This window comes from Parambassis ranga, chromosome 14, assembly GCF_900634625.1.
Source record: "Parambassis ranga chromosome 14, fParRan2.1, whole genome shotgun sequence".
Taxonomy (NCBI): domain Eukaryota; kingdom Metazoa; phylum Chordata; class Actinopteri; family Ambassidae; genus Parambassis; species Parambassis ranga.
The window spans coordinates 12,479,047-12,497,932 of NC_041034.1; the positions used below are offsets into that span (position 1 = coordinate 12,479,047).

At 40.2% G+C, this 18,886-nt stretch overlaps 2 protein-coding genes across 5 annotated transcripts; one reads left to right on the top strand and one right to left on the bottom strand.

The window, feature by feature from the left end:
- Positions 1 to 990: 990 nt before the first annotated feature.
- Positions 991 to 4,120, bottom strand: neu3.1 (sialidase 3 (membrane sialidase), tandem duplicate 1). Of its 4 annotated transcripts, none has more exons than XM_028421699.1 (4): positions 4,049 to 4,120; positions 3,549 to 3,671; positions 3,128 to 3,366; positions 992 to 3,025 (listed from the first exon to the last, which is right to left on the bottom strand). In XM_028421699.1, the coding sequence occupies exons 3-4, from the start codon at positions 3,350 to 3,352 to the stop codon at positions 2,018 to 2,020; spliced, it is 1,233 nt and encodes a 410-aa protein (XP_028277500.1). In that variant the 5' UTR covers positions 3,353 to 3,366; positions 3,549 to 3,671; positions 4,049 to 4,120; the 3' UTR covers positions 992 to 2,017. The 4 variants fall into 4 exon arrangements, with proteins under 4 accessions (XP_028277503.1, XP_028277500.1, XP_028277499.1 ...); XM_028421698.1 differs by having other exon boundaries at positions 3,549 to 3,688; positions 4,049 to 4,110; XM_028421700.1 differs by lacking the exon at positions 4,049 to 4,120 and adding an exon at positions 3,754 to 4,021.
- Positions 4,121 to 4,326: 206 nt separating this feature from the next.
- xrra1 (X-ray radiation resistance associated 1) lies at positions 4,327 to 12,912 on the top strand. The gene is made up of 17 exons (XM_028422188.1): positions 4,327 to 4,414; positions 8,621 to 8,766; positions 8,837 to 8,908; positions 8,987 to 9,059; positions 9,143 to 9,240; positions 9,353 to 9,501; positions 10,769 to 10,873; positions 10,959 to 11,050; positions 11,134 to 11,171; positions 11,235 to 11,324; positions 11,399 to 11,492; positions 11,567 to 11,682; positions 11,779 to 11,940; positions 12,086 to 12,179; positions 12,365 to 12,483; positions 12,565 to 12,670; positions 12,746 to 12,912. Exons 1-17 carry the CDS (start codon positions 4,327 to 4,329, stop codon positions 12,910 to 12,912), a joined length of 1,809 nt encoding a protein of 602 aa, XP_028277989.1.
- Positions 12,913 to 18,886: the final 5,974 nt, after the last annotated feature.

An 18,886-nucleotide genomic window follows, 5' to 3' on the forward strand; every position in this document is an offset into this window, starting at 1 on the left:
TAACTGCAATAATGCATTATTGAATGAATTATTATCTGTTGATACTAATATCATGCTTACTCTTAGATTTTGCTCTATGGAAGGTCCTTCCCTCTGTGTGATTGGACACCAAATTAGGGCATGCCCCTGTGTGCAGGATGAGTCATCATTAATTGTTGGTTTCCTGGAAATACTCTTTAGAGCTACACAAGCTATAAAATGGTCCACGGTTGACATAAACGATGTAAAATCTTATTTCATGGCAGCTAAAAGACTGCTGCTGCAGATTGTAATACAAAAGATGCACATCTGTGAGTCAAAATGTCATTGAGGTCATCTTGGTTTTCACATCTTCATTTCAATTTAACAAAAAAAAAACAACAAAAAAACTCCCATCTGAGTGTGAGTCTATTATTTGTAGAGAATATCCACATCCCTTCCAAAACTAAAAAGCTCCTGCTTGTCCTTCATTTATCCTCACAGTCTGCACATCTGCTGAATCACATTCAACTCCCCACAGGCCCCTTCAAAACACAAAGTCCTCAACATCATTTCAATATGCTGCACGGGGAATATTCCCATTTATCACAACTGCTTTTAAAACTGCAGCCATGATCTATACCTCCTTTTAGTCCCAGGGACTCAATGCTTAAGTTAATTTAACGTAGTTTCTTTCATTCCTTCATGCAGCACTGCCAGCTTTAGATCTCAGCTCCAACAATGTCAACATGATTGTCTTTGTTCAGTTTCATTCCTGCCCAAATCTGATTGTAAAATCCTGTGATGCAGGTGGCAAGAATAGGCTGACATTATGCAAATTGGTGGGTGCTGCTTGCTGCTGACCAATCTGAGCAATCTGGGAACAGAAATCACAGCTTTACTCACACCAAAGTCAGACATGTGTAAGAAAATACTAAGCAAAAACAAAGTGTCAGGTAAACACAGGTTACTTTTATTTTCTACTAAAATACATGTTTCATGCAGGTTTTTGTCACCTTCCACAACAGAAACACAGATAAACTAGTGTAGAGCCACCTCAGGGTATTTGGCCTCACGACAACAGGTGGAGAGAAAAGGGTTAAGTCACTCAGTACAATATGTGCAAACTCCTAGTGGCTTTATAAATACTGATTCTTTATCTGCCGTCACATGCTTTCATTTGTGTAGAGTACCTGGTCAAAACAGAGGAAATAAGGAAACAAAGCTTGATAACAACATCATGCCAGATGTGTAGTAAAGAAATAAGAAAATAATATAACTAAGTGAAATATTGCTTTTAATAATGAATGTAATAAATGTCTGTGTACAGTACAAAGTAGCCTGCAGAAAGGATCTCTTTCTATTAATCAGCTGTTTAACCAGCTGACGGATGTGGTTCAGTTTGGTTAGTTTGGTTCATTAATTTAACTGGATGTAAAAATAAACATTTACCCTTTCTCTCTGGTTTTATTGCCAACCTTACGGCCCCCACTGTAACCCACAGAAAAAGGTTGTGCGCCGGCTAAGTTCAAGCAGTGGCGAAGAAGGCATACGTGAATTCGAGTATACTGAATGTAAAGGAGAGACTGAGCGTGGAGGAGACTCTACGCCCCACTTTACAAGGCCTGCTATGATCATTGTATGAAAATAAAAAGAGGTAGGCAAAATCTCTCTCTGCTGATCAGACAAACACTGACAGCTTAATAAGATGCAGAAATGGGTATGAAGTGCTTATCAAACATGCTACACACAAAGCCGGCTTTAAAAATGACAGCCCAGCACAGCATGCTCAACACCCAGCTTATTAAAAATAGTTTCCTTCCTCGCACAGCTGCTTGCATATTAATAATAAGACTTTCATTACTTTCTCTTGTAAACAAGGAGACAACAAAACACACGACTCATGCATGCATTATCATCTCCAGAATGTAGAACAACAGTAAACACAGACAGATGTTTCTGCACAGCATATTTAGTGGCTTTTGCTTGGACGTATTTTTTTTTAGGTTGCACAAGAATGTTAAGAGCTTTGTTAATAAATACATAAAAGAACCACAACTCAATGCATCTTCTTTTCTTTCTTGCCACCTGTCTGCATGACATCATTAAGGGAAAATGACATAAAAGCAATCTGCTCAAGTTCACTTTCCTCCCCACACTCCATCAGGCACGAAAACTGATCCTTGTCCCCGTTGTAAGCCAGGTCTGAGTAGCCGCTGGGTCCTCTGTGGATGATCCTTGGCCTGTCCCATCCAGATGAGTGCAGGGGGGATCGGTTCAAATACACGCCCATGTCTTTTCGACTGGACTTGTTAGTTGGGTGCATGAAGAGGAGCCAGGTTTGTGTGTCTGGTGACAGAAGCGATGTGCCACAAGCTTTGCTCTCAGCGTCATCATTAGGGACAAATTCGGGGGCAGGAAAGCCGATGACGCTCCCCTGACAACCATGACGTGGTTCAACGAGCTCTGGAGCCATGTGGGGTTTGTCAAAATAGACACCGCTGTTTTCACTCAGCGCCTCACATCTGTGGCCTCCAGTGTTACGAGCATTGCAGTAAAGATGGCTCCTGCCCTCGTGGTCTATAATCTCTGCCATTTCACATTCACATGACTTATGTCTAAGCATCTTTCCTACATGCCATGTCTGTCCAAAGTCCTCGCTATAAACTGACAGTGCACGCGGGTACACAGTAAAAGGAATGGGGAAGGAACAGCATCTATAAGGGACATAATAGGCGTACGCAGGGATGATCAATCTGCCGTTCTCCAGCTGAACACCATGACCTGGACCCACAGCAAATGTGGCCCACTTGTGGACAGTTTGACCAATCACTCTCTCTGTTAAGTCTGTTGCTTCACTCCAGGTTTGCCCATCATCACTGCTGCTAACGCTACAAAGGCGTGTCTTGTTCTTACCTGTGATGATCTGCTTCATCTCTGTGGTGGTTCCCCAGACACAGATGAAGAACAAAAACAGTGTTTTGCTATTTTTTTCATACACTGGACAAGGGTTCATGGTGCGGTGGTCTGGGAGACATGCCGTTGACAGCTCCTGACTAGATGACCACTGAAACATCAAGATAAAAACACTGATTTAGAACATGATCTCAAACACTGCTGACATCTATCAGAATAATAGTAATGCCAATTTCTTGATTGGAATAGTAACCTGAACAGATCCATCATCTTTCAGTGTTCCTCTTCTCATAACAAGCATTTTGGCATCATGGTCCGAAGGTGAGGATCTCTTCTCTGCGAAGGCGAGAAATGTGTGGCTGTGCCTCAGGTAGATAAGGGCAGGAATCCTATATGTTATGCCACTTGGCTCTCTTTCAAACAAAGTTGTCTTTGCAGGTTCCTCTTCGCTGCCACTCTTGGACGCTGTGTTTCCCATGGTGGATCACAGTTCTAGTGAATAGAAAAAAAATCTAGATGTATGACTGGCTTTGGCTAGTTTATTAGTCCTGTTATAACAACCTCTAAATCACAGACTCAGTGAAGAGTTCACACTCCAGCAGCTACTCACTGACACTGATGAGTGCACTGTTACAAACAGCCGTATACGGTGCATGCATAAAAAACGCACCTACCTTTATTTGTCACTCTTCACGTGTGGCTCTCTTGATCTCTGTCTGAACGACATTATACCGTCTGATTTGCACGTTTAACCGGGGGGACCTCTGATGTTCACGACACTGATGCTGTGGGTTCATCTGAAACGAAGACGGCACTGAAATGAGAGACACACGCACCCTCACTTCCGTGTTCGCAGAAACACCTCTTTACTTGACGTACGGTTTGAACTGCGACACCAGCCTGAGAATTAACCATCCTTGTCTATGTTCTCATTCCAGAGTGCTCGCACAATGGCTAAACAGAGGTTGTCACCCGGAGTCAGTCAGTCAAATAAGGGAAAGACCTGCCTCCGAGTCCAGTGACGCCTCACGGGTGCGCACTAAGCTAGCTAACCAAACAGTGTGAACAGCCGTTAAATTGTCTTGACAAGTGATTATTCGTCGCACATATTTCAGAGTTGACTGCCGCACACTTGTAACCGCTCATGTTTAATGTCATCAAATACTTTATTTACCTCGGCGGATTATTATCTCATCGTTGAAATCCATATTTGAGCTGTTAGGTTGACCGACCCCTTCCGCATTTGTGTGTAAACAAACCTCGCTGCTGTCCCCTGCTGGGCGGGAGGACCGGCTCTCCTCTTACAGGCTGTTGCTAGGTTACAGAGCACTACATTGTGGGTCAGGGATCCACTGAAGCAGTCCACTTTGTCAGACTGAACGCTTTTTACCACTTTAAACTTATTACATTTTGAATTATACATTATTTTGTGATGAATGGACCACAAACAAGATGGCTACATCATATACATTTTTTGATGGACAGACCTATCCTACCAAATGTTTCCCAGCCAGGACATCACACCATCTGAGGAAAGATGGTGAGTTTAACTATGTTAAATGAAGTATGTACCTTGAAAAAAATATGGTCATAACTGTCATATTGGGTTAATATATTCCCCAATGTTATATATTATAAGTTTCTGCAATTGTTTACAATGATATGTCTCTATAAAGTGCACGATAAGTCATGTTTTGGCCTGTGTATTTACAGACATATGAATAAATAGACCTGTTTACAGACTCATAAACACGATGAGTCAAGGACATCCACATTCAGCCACAATAGAAGACTTTTGCAGTTTTAAAGCATTACAAGAATTTATGATGACTTTTTTTTTTTTTTTTAACATTTTATTTATGCAAAGTTTTCTTTTTTATAGACAACAACAATAAGACACCTAAAATAAGATACAATAAGAAAAGAAAAAAAAACAAAAAAAAACAAGAACACAGCAACAGTACTGCCATCACAAAAAAACAAATCAAATTCAACATGTCTGTACATATAAATGAAGTGTGCAAAAAATAAATTAAAAGCAAGTCCCAAAGATTAAGCCACCATAGAGGAGCAGAAGCGATATGGATGCATGCCAGGCCCGGTGCTCCAGTCTGTTTAAATTGTCTGTAGAGAATGTCTTTCTCCTTTGTTGATGTGATCCATAAAGGGACCCCAAATGGCACGATATTTGGAGTAAGTATCAGAAAGTTTGTAACGCACCTCTTCGAGGTACAAACAGGAAACCAGTTCATTCAGCCATTTCTTAGAACAAGGTGAAGAGGCAGATTTCCATTCCCTTAGTATAATTCATTTAGCAATAACCAATCCAAACAGTAGCGCATACTGCAGAGTGGGGGGAAGAGATAATGACTCACTGGAGCATCCTAATATCACCAATAGGCCGTCAGGGGTCAACTTTCTATTGTAAATAGTACTATACAAATTAAAAATATCAGCCCAAAATTTATCAAGCTTAGTGCAGGTCAAAAATAAGTGAGTTAAAGTACCCTCATCCGATTTACATCTATCACACGTAGGAGAAATGGAAGGAAAGATCTTGTTAAGTTTGGTCTTTGAATAATGCAGGCGATGAATAACTTTAAACTGGATGAGTTGGAGTCTAGCATTCACGGAGCATGCTTTGATTCGATTCAGTCCAGTTGTCCACAAGTCATCTGGAATATCAGTTCCCATTTCTTTAACCCATGCTTCCTTAATGTGTAGCGAGGAGGTTGCCAGTGGAAAAAGGGAAACAAAATGTGAAATTAAATGTTTAGAGTTGGGATTCCTCAACATAAGCTCATAAAAAGCATGTTGACAGGGGATGGTTTCATAACTACGAACTGACTGCCTAACAAAGTGCCTGATCTGTAAGTACCGGAAAAAGTGCCCAGGGGGGAGATTAAATTTAGTCTGAAGTTGTGTGAAAGATGCAAATTTTTTGTTAATGTAAAGATCTTTAATTACAGACAGACCCTTTTCTGACCATTGTACAAAGACCGCATCCATAAGCCCTGGTTTAAAACAGGGGTTCTGACATATAGGTGAGTGGATAGATAGCTGTGGAAGGCCAAGAACTCCCCTGATCTGTTTTAAAATCTTCAATGAATTGCGGAGGATGAAATCAGCCTTAAGTTGTTTCGTAGGTGGATTTAGATGAGAAAACAAAATAGCCTTTAATGACGCTCCAGTCAATGTCAATGCTCTACTTGATTCAATCTGTGGCCAGCTAGGTTTGGAACTATCACTTAGACCCGGTGGGGTGTCATTCCAAAAGACCCACGTTCTAGCATTACACGCCCAATAATAATGACGAAAAACAGGCAAGCCAAGTCCACCTTCAGCAGTGGGTTTCTGTAAGTGCACCTTAGAGATGCGGGGAGGCTTGTTAGCCCAAATAAAGGGCATGACCATGGAATCCAATGCTTTGAAAAAAGAAGATGTAAGAAATATAGGCATATTTTGAAAGAGATATAGAAATTTAGGGAGTACTACCATTTTAATAATATTAACACGGCCAATTAGGGAGAGAGGGAGGAGTTTCCACCTATCAATCATGTTCCGGACCTTCTCCAGCAACTCCGAATAATTCAACTTAAACAGCAGCTTTGAGTTTCTAGGGATAACAATGCCTAGGTATGTAAAATGTTCTTTAGCAATTTTGAGGGGCAAATTATCCAAAAAAGTGGAGTCTAGGCCATCAGACAAAGGCATAAACAAACTTTTTGCCCAGTTTACAGTAAATCCAGAGAGCTGTCCAAAATCACTTATCAGCGTAAGAAGGGGAGAAAGGGACTTCTTAGCATCCGCTAGAGTCAGGATCACGTCATCAGCATACAGACCAATGGTGTATTCACTGGGGCCACAAACTATTCCTGTGATTTGAGAACAATGCCTAATTGAAATGGCCAGAGGCTCAAGGGCCAGGGCAAAGAGCATAGGAGAGAGAGAGCACCCCTGTCGAGTTCCACGTTGAAGCAAAAGGGTGGGGGATCTATTGTGGTTAGTCAATATAGTGGATTTAGGGTAAGCGTAAAGCATTTTTAGAAAGGTTATAAAGCTCCTGCCAAAGCCAAATTTTTCAAGTACAGCAAACATGTAATTCCATTCAATCTGATCAAAGGCTTGCTGTGCGTCCAGGGATATAACCGCTGAATGAGGAAGTTTGGTAGAATACATAATATCTAACAAACGTCGAGTATTAGAAAAGGAAAATCTTTCAGGAATAAACCCTGTCTGATCAGCATGAATTAGTGTACCAATATGTTTACTCAACCTACTAGTCAGAACTTTTGCAATAATTTTTTGATCACTGTTTAGTAAACTTATGGGGCGATATGAGGCAACATTAGTTGCATCTCTATCCTTTTTTAGAAGGAGGCAAACTTGTGCTTCATATAATGTTCCTGGAAATACGCCCTCCTTCACAGAACAATTTACCATCCGGAGTAAGAGTGGAGCAATTGTGTCTATATGAGTTTTATAAAATTCAATTCCAAACCCGTCTGGCCCGCAAGCTTTGCCATTAGGCAGGGAGCGAATTGCAGATTTAATTTCTTCAAGAGTAAAATCAGAGTCCAATTCAAGCCTAGATGATTCATTCAAAACTGGAATCTCCAATGAATTGAGAAAGGTAAATATGTCATCATCAGTGGCATCTGATTTAGAAGCATAGAGCTGACTGTAATATTGGAAAAATGTATCGTTAATCAGACTGGGATCAGTTAATAACTGTCCAGATAAAGAAAAAATTTTGTGGATCGCTCTTTCAGCTTGAACTCCTTTTAGCTGCCTGGCAAGCAGTTTATCAGCTTTATCACCTAACTCAAAGTGTGCTTGCTTAAGCTTTCGAATATGTTTTAATACCTGCTCCCCCAGCATATGGTTATATTCGTATTTTATTTTCAACATGGCATTAAGAGTATCTTCAGTTTTCGAAATACGATATGATTCCTCTAAAGCAGCAAGCTTAGTCTCAGTGTCAGACAGATGTTTTAGCCTAGCTCTTTTAGCAAATGACTGGTACGAAATGATGCTACCTCTCAGTACCACCTTAAAAGACTCCCAAAGAGTCGAATCAGAAACTGCACCATTGTCATAGATAGATAAAAAATCTGAGATCTTAGTAACAATATATTCACAAAAAACATTGTCCGAGTATAAAGAAGGATTAAATTTCCAGTTGTGCTGAGGGGGCCCGATGATGAAACTGATCTTAAGTGAAAGAGGGGCATGGTCAGAGACTAGGATGCTGTGGTATGTTGTGCTGATTACATTTGATATTAAGCTGGAGCTAATCAGAAAATAATCAATTCGAGAGAAACTACCATGTACAGGAGAAAAAAAAGAATATTGCTTCTCAGTAGGATGCTGAAGCCTCCAAATGTCCACCACATCCAAAGAGTCAATCAAACTATTGAGGACCGGCACAGATTTTAAAGAAGTGGGGGGTTTAGTTGAAGATCGGTCTACGAGGGGGTCGAAATAGCAGTTGAAGTCCCCTCCAATGAATATATTATGATCAGTATATTCAGAGAATGATGACTTTTTGATTATAATTGATTATAGGCAGATGATACAGTTCAAAAAATCGGATCTGGGATAATCAGATTTGTCAGCAATATGTAAATAATTTGTTCATGCAATAATACATTTAAGGCAGCGGCTGATTGAAAATTGATTGCAGTGATAATCAGAAATGAGTGCCTGATGTGTGTGAATGTGCACACAAAAACTCTCTGTTCAGGTGCTGGTCATTGGCTCGTTGCTTACAGACAGGCAGAGGAGCAGAAACACAGGAATGTGACCAGAAGAAAAAAGTCTCATAAGGAAAGTGAGAACAGAGCAGAGGCTGATGCTCCTCATGATGTCACATTAGATGGTCCCTTCCTGGTAAGAAACTACAAATTTGTAAGAAACATTTATCAGACATGTTACATGTTTTTCCATTTTTCTTTTGCAGCTGCGGTTACACTGTGTGGATGAACCATCTGAACTCTGCTCTGTTAACATCAGTGAGCAGAACCTGAATTCTGTGAGAGACTTTTTTTAATTATTTAGTCAAAATTATTTTTTTTTAGCAGAAACCATATTTTCTCTTTACTGTGCACAGGTTAAGCCAGAAGACTTGAAGGAATTTAACAGTGTAGCTTTCATTGATGCATCTATCAACTCCCTCTCTTTAGGTGATTATTCATGCAGAATTTTCTTCAGTGTGATCGACTCTTGCAAAATGGTGTATTTTAAATGATTGTTTTTTTTTCTGCAGGATCTTTCAGCAGCTTTGTGTCTTTGAGAGAACTCAATCTGTCTTTAAATGGAATTTCCAACATGACGTTTGATGTTACTGACTTCCCTCAACTTAAGGTAACATGAATGACTTTAATACACTTTTTACTTTAAATACTTGAGCAAGCCAGTGATGAAAGGCTGTAATAAGTGTGCTCCTTCTCTCATTGTTATATTTAAATCCTCACAGGTTTTGGATTTGTCCTACAACAGTGTATCCTCTGACTGTATTGTTTCCCTTGGTTGGCTTCCACGTCTTAAAGTCCTTCATCTGACTGGAAATTGTCTTCGTCATCTTCCTTCTACTCTGGGTGCCCCAAATCATTACCTGACTCAGGTGTAGGTGCAAAACTTATGCCACATACAAAAGTTTGTTTATTACTTTTTTTAATACAAGAGAGCATCGCACATAAATTGTTTGATACAGTTAAGGAAAAAAATATTTTAACCCCTGTTGATATTGTATGTTTGCCCACTAACAGGTGAGAACCACCTTCTCAGCCAGGGTATTGAAAATGGGTCATGGATGCGTATTCTAGCATGACAATGATCCACGGCCAAGGCAACAAAGGCTTAATCAAGAAGAAGCATATTAAGATATTGGAGTAGCCTGGTCAGTCTCCAGACCTTAATCATCATAGAAACTCTGTGGAGGGAGCTGAAGGTCCAAGCTGCCAAACATCAGTCACATTGACACATGAATGACTTGGAGAGGATCTGCAAAGAGGAGTGGGACTAAATCCCCCCTGAGATGTGTGCAAACTTTGTGGCCAACTACAAGAAACAAGTACACCAAGTACTTAAGCATGTTTTGTTCTGTCTCTCACTGTTCAAATAAAACTACCATTAAGTTATAGACTGATCATTTCTTTGTTAGCGGGCAAACTTACAAAATCAGCAGGGTTCAAATAATTATTCTCTAACTGTGTAATTTGTGATCATTTGGCTGCAGGAGACCCTCCCTTACTGTCTTTGCATACAATAGAATAGGTTGTTACATCTATTTGATTGCCTGTGCACTAGCTGCACTGGCATGTATATATGTGTCCAGGCCCCACAGCTGTATATTAGTGCCCTCTGTGACCCCACAGCATGAAGAACTGAACATCTTTAAAGACTTTAGAAGATAGTAAGCAGGTAAAACCCATTAGTTCAGACAGGTGTTAATTACTTCACTGGATGTTTTGTTTTATTTTTCAGTTTCTATGTGATTTTATTTTGTTTTATTGTGTGAATTATGTAGCAGAAAATAATATTTACCTTGATCACAATACAGTATTTTTTCCAATAGATATTGTGTGTCATTTATTTTAATTTCTACTAAAGATTTAAATATTTATAAACAAGGTATCATTTATTAGGCTTACTCATTATGTTGCAATCGTTCTAATTAGCGAGCCCAACCCTAACAACAGTTTTCAAACTGACCAAAAGGGGGCGCACAAATGTTCCAGATTGACTCTGCTGAAGTAACAGCAACAACATTCATTACACCTGCTTTGCAGCCAGTTATGAGAGTGAAGCAGACAACACTTGTGTTACAGTGTTCAGTATCAAGATTCTAGGATGTCAGCTTGAATTGTGCTGTTGTTATTTTTGTGTACAGGCCCGCCGAAGAGGAAGTTTCACACTTCAAAGCTCTCGAAGTCCTGATGCTGGATGATAACAAACTGTCCTCTGCAGTCTTCAACAGTCTCACAAACCTCAAGAGGTACTATTCAGGTGCTATTCAGAACTCAGTGCTAAAAGACGCACAAAAAAACTGCAAATGAACCATTTTTAAACATTAATTACAGGCTAACCTATTTAAACCTGGAGGGGAATCGGATTTCTGAGGTTCCATTTATGCAGACTTTTACTGAAGAGCTGGCTAAAGAAGATGGCTGTGGTAAATCCTCGGCCTCTCTTTGATGTCATATAATGATGCTACATGTCAGAAAAATATTGATTTAATCAATTTTATCAATACAGCTCCAAATAGTGATGAAGATTTGAGGAGAACCTCCCAGGTAATTAACTCTACAGTTTTGTGTTTGAGCTGTTTCATATTTCATTACATCCCTCCTCCTCAGAGCGTTGGTAAAGATAACTGGGAGGAGCACTGCCAAGCCTCCAACCTGCCACTACCAGGGCTTCAGTTCCTCAATCTGGCCAACAACAAGGTGAGCTGCTTTTTATCATGAACAAACCAGCAACGACTTTTAGCTAACTTGTCTCATCAGTGGTTTGTCACCAGATTTCTGAAGAGGAGGCACTGATGGCTGTGGCTCTTTTCCCAATGCTCTGCGAAATTGACATTCACTCCAACCCGCTAACCACACAGAGGAGAGGTAATCCTCTCCTACAGAAGTCAAAGAAGACTGGCTCTGAGTTCTTTAGGCTTTGTGTGTTTGTTTGAATGCAGGAGACCCTCCTTTGCTAACCTATTACCTCCAAGAGAGACGGGGGATAACAATAAAGAGGAAAAAAACACAAGTCGTGAAGGTCCGGCTGACGGTGTCCACTGATCCAACATGGAAGGTGGCTGTGAACTGTACATGACACGATTGTACATGATTGAACATTTATACCTGAACTTCCCTTTGCATTAACAGTTTATCTCCTTTGATTATGCAGGTGGAAGAAAAACTCCCCAAGGTGTCCAAGAAGCCATTGCAGATGAATAAAACACGTCCTGCACCAGCTCAGACTGCCAGCAGGAAAACAACAGGGTCTGAGGCAGGAAACAGCAAAGGCCACAGCCTCCATGAAAATACAGAACAATTCTTTATTACTCAGGTGTGTTCATGTCTGCTCTTTAACATTTTCCCCTCTTTAGCATTAATGTAAGCATCCATAAGAACGCTGCATTACAAAGTGCATGATGATGTTAAAAGTATTTAAAGTATCAGAGTTTCTTATGCAGCCTCTGTCTGAATTGAAGCTTCCATCTGAGGAAAGAAACAGTCCTGAAGACTCCACATGCTACAAAATGATGACTGATGTAAAACTAGATCCTGATGTGTTGAAGCCCGTTGGTGAGTGAGGAGTGCAGTTCAACCTGCAGCTATTTATTATTATTATTGTTGTTGTTGTTGTTGTTGTTGTTGTTGTTGTTATTGTTATTGTTGTTGTTGTTGTTTTGTACATTGTCTCCAAGCCCTAAAAAGGTTTGGCTACAGTTGCTCTGCAGAGAACACTAATACTTTTTCTTTTCTTTCAGCAGGAATTCAGACAGCTGTTAGGATGCTGGAGCACACTCTGAGGAATCTTAATGTTTACAGAGACTCCAAACCAAAACTTGATAGCATCCAGATCCCATACAGAGAAAGAGAGAAAAGGGTTTGTTTCTTTGCTGCACAAAATGGATTCACATCCACCTCCGTCCTGTCTTTATAAAAGGTCTTAATGTTGATGTTTCAGATTAAAGAACTGCCACCTCTGAAACCAGTAAGGCAGCCGGCTGAAAGAATCGATGAGATGATCAAGGAAATCAAAGAGTGTACCCCAGTTAAAGTAGTGGCCTTAGGTACGCTTGCATACTTTATGGGTAGTGATTGTCATTTAATTCACCTTTCATCACCTTCACTGTTTGTCTGTGCAGACAGTGCCATACGCAGTGCAGGTGTTAACAAGGATGAACATAAGGAAGCGCTGTCATTGCTAAGGGACATGAAGACAAAGTACAAGCTGGTGCACGAGAAAACAATGGAGCAAGCAGAAGGCGGTGAGGAGGCGGAGCGACACACACACCAAACCGGAGCAGCATGAGCCGCAGGAACAAGCTTTAAGTTTAGTTTCATTTCATAGTTTTTATTAGAAAAAAAATACGAAAAAAGTAGCTGCACCTTTATGTGCATCTTTACAACATTTAAATATCTCTATTTTGTTCTCTATCATGTGGAACACCAGCACACACAAACAAACAAAAAACATGGCTTTCAAATAAACTGAATATGGCAATAAATATATAAACAAATGCAGTTCATGGGACTTTATTTCACATTGTCACATTTCATTTATAGAACTTTGACTGGAATGGCAGCAGTCGTTGCTTGTGGTTTGCGTGTGTTTTTAAACTTCACTTCCCAGAGATCCAAACAGGGTCGGCATGCAGTTTTACATGTGAATGTCAACACCCAGTTCACAATACTGCAACTAAGGAATACAGTCACAGGTCACAGAGTTCATAACTATTTTGCAACCTCATTTGGGGATAGACAGACATTTATTTAGATTAAATTTTCCTTTGGACTAGACATTGAAGCCATAATGGACTTGAGCGAGACACCAACCATAAATCTGTGCTGCTGTCCTTATACTAATATGAAGTACCGTAAATTTAGATTTTTGATTAAATCACCAAGCAGGTGTCTGAGTGGCATCTGGAGAATCAGTGTTTCTGTGGGTCGGATGGTTGTGAGCAGCTGCAGCACCCGTGATATGAGCAGAATTAATGCAGCATGCATGTAAAGTTTGCAGTGGGTTTTTGGCAACAGAACTGAGGCAGAGACAGTTTAAGTTTCTGTGTTTAATTGATATGTTTTAAAATCATGATGTGATGTTTGTAATGATCAGTTTCTGATCAGTGATGTACAGAAAAAAGTAGCACAAAGCTGATCAGCAGCTGTTGAATATTCTGCTTCCTCCTCCATCACTAGTACTTAATCTACTTACCACTCAAATACTGCACACATCTGTAATTCAATATGGATTTTCATTTAGAATATTATCTAAATGACTTAACTGTAATGATGTATGTCAGACAGGAACCTTCTGGATGATTTATGGCCAACATTAATAATCAATTCTAATTTACATTTAAAAATCATGACATCAACAAAAGCTGATGTGCCAGATGTTTTAACTTTCTAGTCATGTTTTGTTTTCCTTGTTCATTCTCTTTTTGATTTCATGGTCCCGTTCGTCATATGATTCTCATTATTTGTCTTGTGAGCTGTTCGCAGATGTGGAATGCACGATCACCCTCTGTGGAATAAATCAATAGGCGCTCTGAAGATATTTCAGGCAGGGATTTTTACATTTTTATTTTCCTAACTTAAAACTACGAACATGAAGCAGATGCATCTTCCAAATATATTATCTTTAATTAGTTAAAGAAAGGCAACTTTGTCATCTTTGTGTGAATAAGCAATTTTAAAATTTGCACCATAAGCAGTTTATGACATTTAGTGAGGCGTATAGTTTCAGAAAAAATCTGATCTACAGTATCAGGCAAACACCTGGTCCTCAGTGTGTTGTGGCCTTTTCATCTTTAGCCGTATATTGATGATAATGAGGAGAGTGTGCCAAATGGCAGAGACACCAAGCCACTGAAAAACTATTTTCTGGTCCATTGGAGCTTAGCTCCTCACAGCAGAGCTCCTCTGTGCTGCAACCATACCCACAGTGTTGGCCACCACAGCTGCTAACAATCCTTAAATGTGTGTATTATTATTATATTTGTTTAAAACTGCTTCATCCAAGATGGAGTGAAACTCAAGTAAAGGCCTTGTGAGGATTTGTTGCTGCGTTCAGTAACATGATGGAGTTTGTTCTTTGGGCATTGAGCCCTGGCATGAACTTTTTGTGCCTGACCAGAATGCTGTTACACACTAATTCTGAAGTGATAATGATCCAAGCATCAACAGTTGCATAAGTGCAGCGGACATGTGCTCTTGTGCAAGAGGTTGTTAGTTTTTTTTATCAGATGACCTCATCGCAACTTTTTAGAAATACGTTTCTCCCACATTTACACAGCAGAATGCATGCAGCTAATCATCAAAAGTTCCATATTCATGTATTGTATCAGCTTTAGACTTTGTTTGGCCATTACCACCATAAACAAAAATTAGCAGCGACTGTGACATCACACCACCTTGCATATGTCCTGGTTAGAAACACTAATGGTGGCAGCAGCAATGATGTATCATTCATAAAAGAAAATCTGCAGATAACAGATGACAAACTTGTTCACCAAAGACTGGTTGGTCTCCAGATGGCCACGTTGGTGTGATGACAGTCAGTCAGAGTGATTTCTCTCATTGACGGGCTCCTCCTGCGATTCAAAATGCTCAATTACCCGAAAGGCTGCCAACAGAAGGCCGACTTGTGCCAACAGTGAGGGGACACATTGCAGGGGCACAGCAATGGCTCCACAGTGCAGTGTCACGGCCCCTTTTCACCCAGTGGACAAATTGTGTTTCAGACTCAGTTTCACAGTTGCTGTTAAAAAATATTTTTATGTGAAACATCTCAACATCATGCCTAATAATACCAGAGAAGTACACTTACTGGCCTCAGGGTGGCATGCGCTCTAACAGCAGTGAGAATGGTCTACTAATGTGACAGATCACTTCAAGACTGCGCATAATTACACAGTCCACATGTGTTTCCTACAAATATGGACAGCTATTCCAGCTTGACTGTAATAAGCACACAAAGTCCATTTTATTTAACACTGTAGAGCAAAGCCAATAGAAAATCATGTTTCTTTTTGTATTTTTATTGGACTCCTCTTCACATTAACAACACAACACAGAATAAACAGGCTTAGTTATGCTTTTCTTCTCTAACCCCTTTTTGCCATGAAAAACCGATGAGGTGAGTTATTAAGTGAAAACACATTTCATCCATGCTCTTGGTGATATAACACAATCTGGCAGGGGAGAGCAGGATACTCAGTCCAAAAAGTGAAAAATAACAAAAGACACGGTGAAGAAAGGCATCGATGGTTTGTCTCCAGCAGGACAGATCTGTGTTTATACATCTATAAGTTTTCTTTCTGTACGTTTTGTTAGTGCGGTTCCACATCTGGAACAGTCATCACAGCGATCACGCATGAGAAATGTTTGGGTAAGATTTGTTTGACTCTCAAATTGAGGGCCAACAGTTAAGCTTTGAGAATAACCCTGTGGAGACTCAGACACCAGATTTGGCTCAGGGGGAATAGGCCCGAATACCTCATCAACACTCCTCATTACTCAAGTGCCAAATGAGTTCACTGCAGACTGGACCTATTCATTATTTCTTTTGATGGACAATTGAACTGTAACACACTTATCATGTAATCCTGGAAAGGCTGCAGATACTTTGGCTGACATCTGAAAAGAGGCCATTATTAATTACAGATTATAAGTGTAAAATTGTTCCTGCTCCTCTTTGTATTGTTTGGAGAGAAAACCTCACTGTGGCCTGTCTTTAATAGTTTACAGCCATTCCTAGTATGCGTTTAAAATTTTGACCTTTAACCTCAGGCACTCAGAAGTGTTTGCGACACGCATTCTGGTATTGTCAATGTTTTCTTGGCCCGACTCCAACCATCAGCTAAAATGATCAGGGCCAACTTAATTAATGAGAGGGTGAGGGTGTAAAAAACAGAGCCCCTGATAGATTTCGGAAGTATTTTGATGAAGTATAAACTCTGGGGTTCTGCTGAGCACCTTAATCAGCTATGAAAGCAAACACATCTATCAGATTTAATTAACTTTACACAATTTGGCTCCCTTTGAATCAAAAGACTGCCTGATTGATTTGCAATGCTTCAGTTCCTCACAAACGCTGCATGCATCTGTGAGGAGGCGCTTTGCTGCAGCAGATTAGGAAACATCTTATTTAATTTGTCAAAATCAACAAACAACTAACAACAAACAATGTTAACATGGACTCAAGTTTTCTGCAACATGCATGAATTGACATTCTCTGACTCACAAAGGAAGTCAGCAAAACTGATGTGTTAATATCTCAACTTTGGCCTCTGATCACCGGGCCGAGCCGTGACCCGAAGTCTCACATTTTCTTCCCTTCTTTCCGAATCTGGGCTACATGGGCAGCAGGGTGGAGTACACACACACACACGCACAGAGTGCAGACCGACTGCATGATTTATACCTACTGACTGCCCCCAGCTGTTACAATTGCCAGAGCCAAGACTAAGCATGCATAGCTGAATTAGCCCACAAGACGAATTCAAACATGCACAAAATGTGGGCTGATAGGATTTCCGTCAAAAATGACAAAGATATCAAAGCGTGCAGCGACACAAACAGAACCTGAGCGTTTATCGTCTGCTTTTTATTGACCTGCATGGGAAAATGGCGACGTGGAAATCTTAATTAAAATTTAATGCTGCCAGTTTAAGTTGGCAGCATCAAAGTAGAGCACCCCTTTCTCACCCTTCTGACTAGAACAGTCTCTCTCTGGGCAGCTAAGAGAGAGAGAGGGAGAGAGAGAGACTCTTGTAAACTGTCAAGTCCAACAGCTAACACAAAAATATGACAGCCTTTTTTGTGAGAGTAATGAAGGCATGCAGGGGAAGTGCGTTTGTTTCAAAATATTGTTTCATGCCTTTTTCAGTGAGAGATGGACAGAGCTGTCTGGCCCAAAGTGTCAAAGAAAGACAATGAGTCATTGTCTTAGGGGAGGGGACAGGGAGAGCATGTTGGGAGTTCACAGAGAAGGGAAGCAATATTATTCTGAAGCGCCCACTCAGTCCACCAAATCTGCACTTGCACACTGACTGAGTCATGGGAACCGCAGTGATAATTTGACACCTGTTGATCAAGCCAGGCCTGCAGAAAGACTGCACACGGTGCTGCCGAGCAAAAAGACTACTGCTGCTGCTGCTGCTGCTCTCGCAGATCCGGCAGATCATTACTTCCACCGTTATTTTGTAGGTTCCCTTTCTTTATTAGTCTCACCGATGTAATTATGAGGTTTCTACTTCCTTTCCTCTGTGTTTTATGAACACAAATACCCCTCAGCTTGGCCTTTAGGTCTAACAGCGATGAAAATGGTAACGAGAAATATGTTTTTCATTAAGTCATCTGAAAGCCAAAACAGAGGCAGAAAAAAACACAGAAAAAATGAATCTCAAATCTCTTAGTTACAACAGGTGGTGATAACATTTTGAGACGAAAACAGCTGATGTCCCAGTATTAGTTGTACTTATTAGCTGCTAATGTATCATGATGCCAGTTCATCTTTAACTTTTGCGTGCCCTTTGGTGCTGAGCAGGATGCAGTGATTATTTAAAGCTTTTTAGCAGGGAACAGCTGCTGCTGTGGCTGTGAAACAGGCCTATGAAAGTGGTGGAAATTAACCATAACAGTAAAGTTGTGGGTCGTATAACAAAAACAAAAAGTTTAGAGAAACTATAAAGTTCCGTCAAGCTGGGAGAACTGCAGACTCAGGTGATTGTCAATGGCTTTATTACTATGAACAACATCTTCCATACTAGTAAAAGGTGATCCTTGGTTAATTATATCTTCTTCTACCTCAGATTTGAAGGTAATTACAAACACACGCTCTCCTATGTCAATCATATCTGTCTATATTATGATAGGTTTAGTCAATCTGGTCAACTCTATGCCAGGTAAGCATTGCTGCCTATAACTCCCGTGACTATAACTAAGAGCAGATATTTAAAAAAAAAAAAACACAGTCAACCCTTTAATCATTCAAACACTGGAGGATTGTGTCATTATGATTACAATTGGTGTATTTAAAATACTATTGTTGGGAGAATAAAGACAGTGTTTGAGAGTTTCAACTTCTGCTTTTGATTTCCATGCCTCCAACAACATTTCATCTCCAGCGGGAACACAGTTTATCCGGCCTTCCGGAGCTCTGTTTAATGGAAGCCTTCAGGCGATGGTGGTGTTTGTCTAAATACCGAACACTCATGAATCAGCAAATCATTTTTAAAAATATGTAAAACAGCCAGAAACAAATCAGACAAAATATC

What these genes read in the sequence shown, in the direction of transcription:
- neu3.1 (XM_028421702.1), bottom strand. Translation starts at nt 3,352, where the DNA reads ATGGGAAACACAGCGTCCAAGAGTGGCAGCGAAGAGGAACCTGCAAAG. An exon ending in AAGATGATGGATCTGTTCAG is followed by an intron (nt 3,026 to 3,127) that starts GTTACTATTCCA and finishes TTGATGTTTCAG; the next exon opens with TGGTCATCTAGTCAGGAGCT.
- xrra1 (XM_028422188.1), top strand. Translation starts at nt 4,327, where the DNA reads ATGGCTACATCATATACATTTTTTGATGGACAGACCTATCCTACCAAA. An exon ending in GGCTAAAGAAGATGGCTGTG is followed by an intron (nt 11,051 to 11,133) that starts GTAAATCCTCGG and finishes TTATCAATACAG; the next exon opens with CTCCAAATAGTGATGAAGAT. An exon ending in TGATGTGTTGAAGCCCGTTG is followed by an intron (nt 12,180 to 12,364) that starts GTGAGTGAGGAG and finishes CTTTTCTTTCAG; the next exon opens with CAGGAATTCAGACAGCTGTT.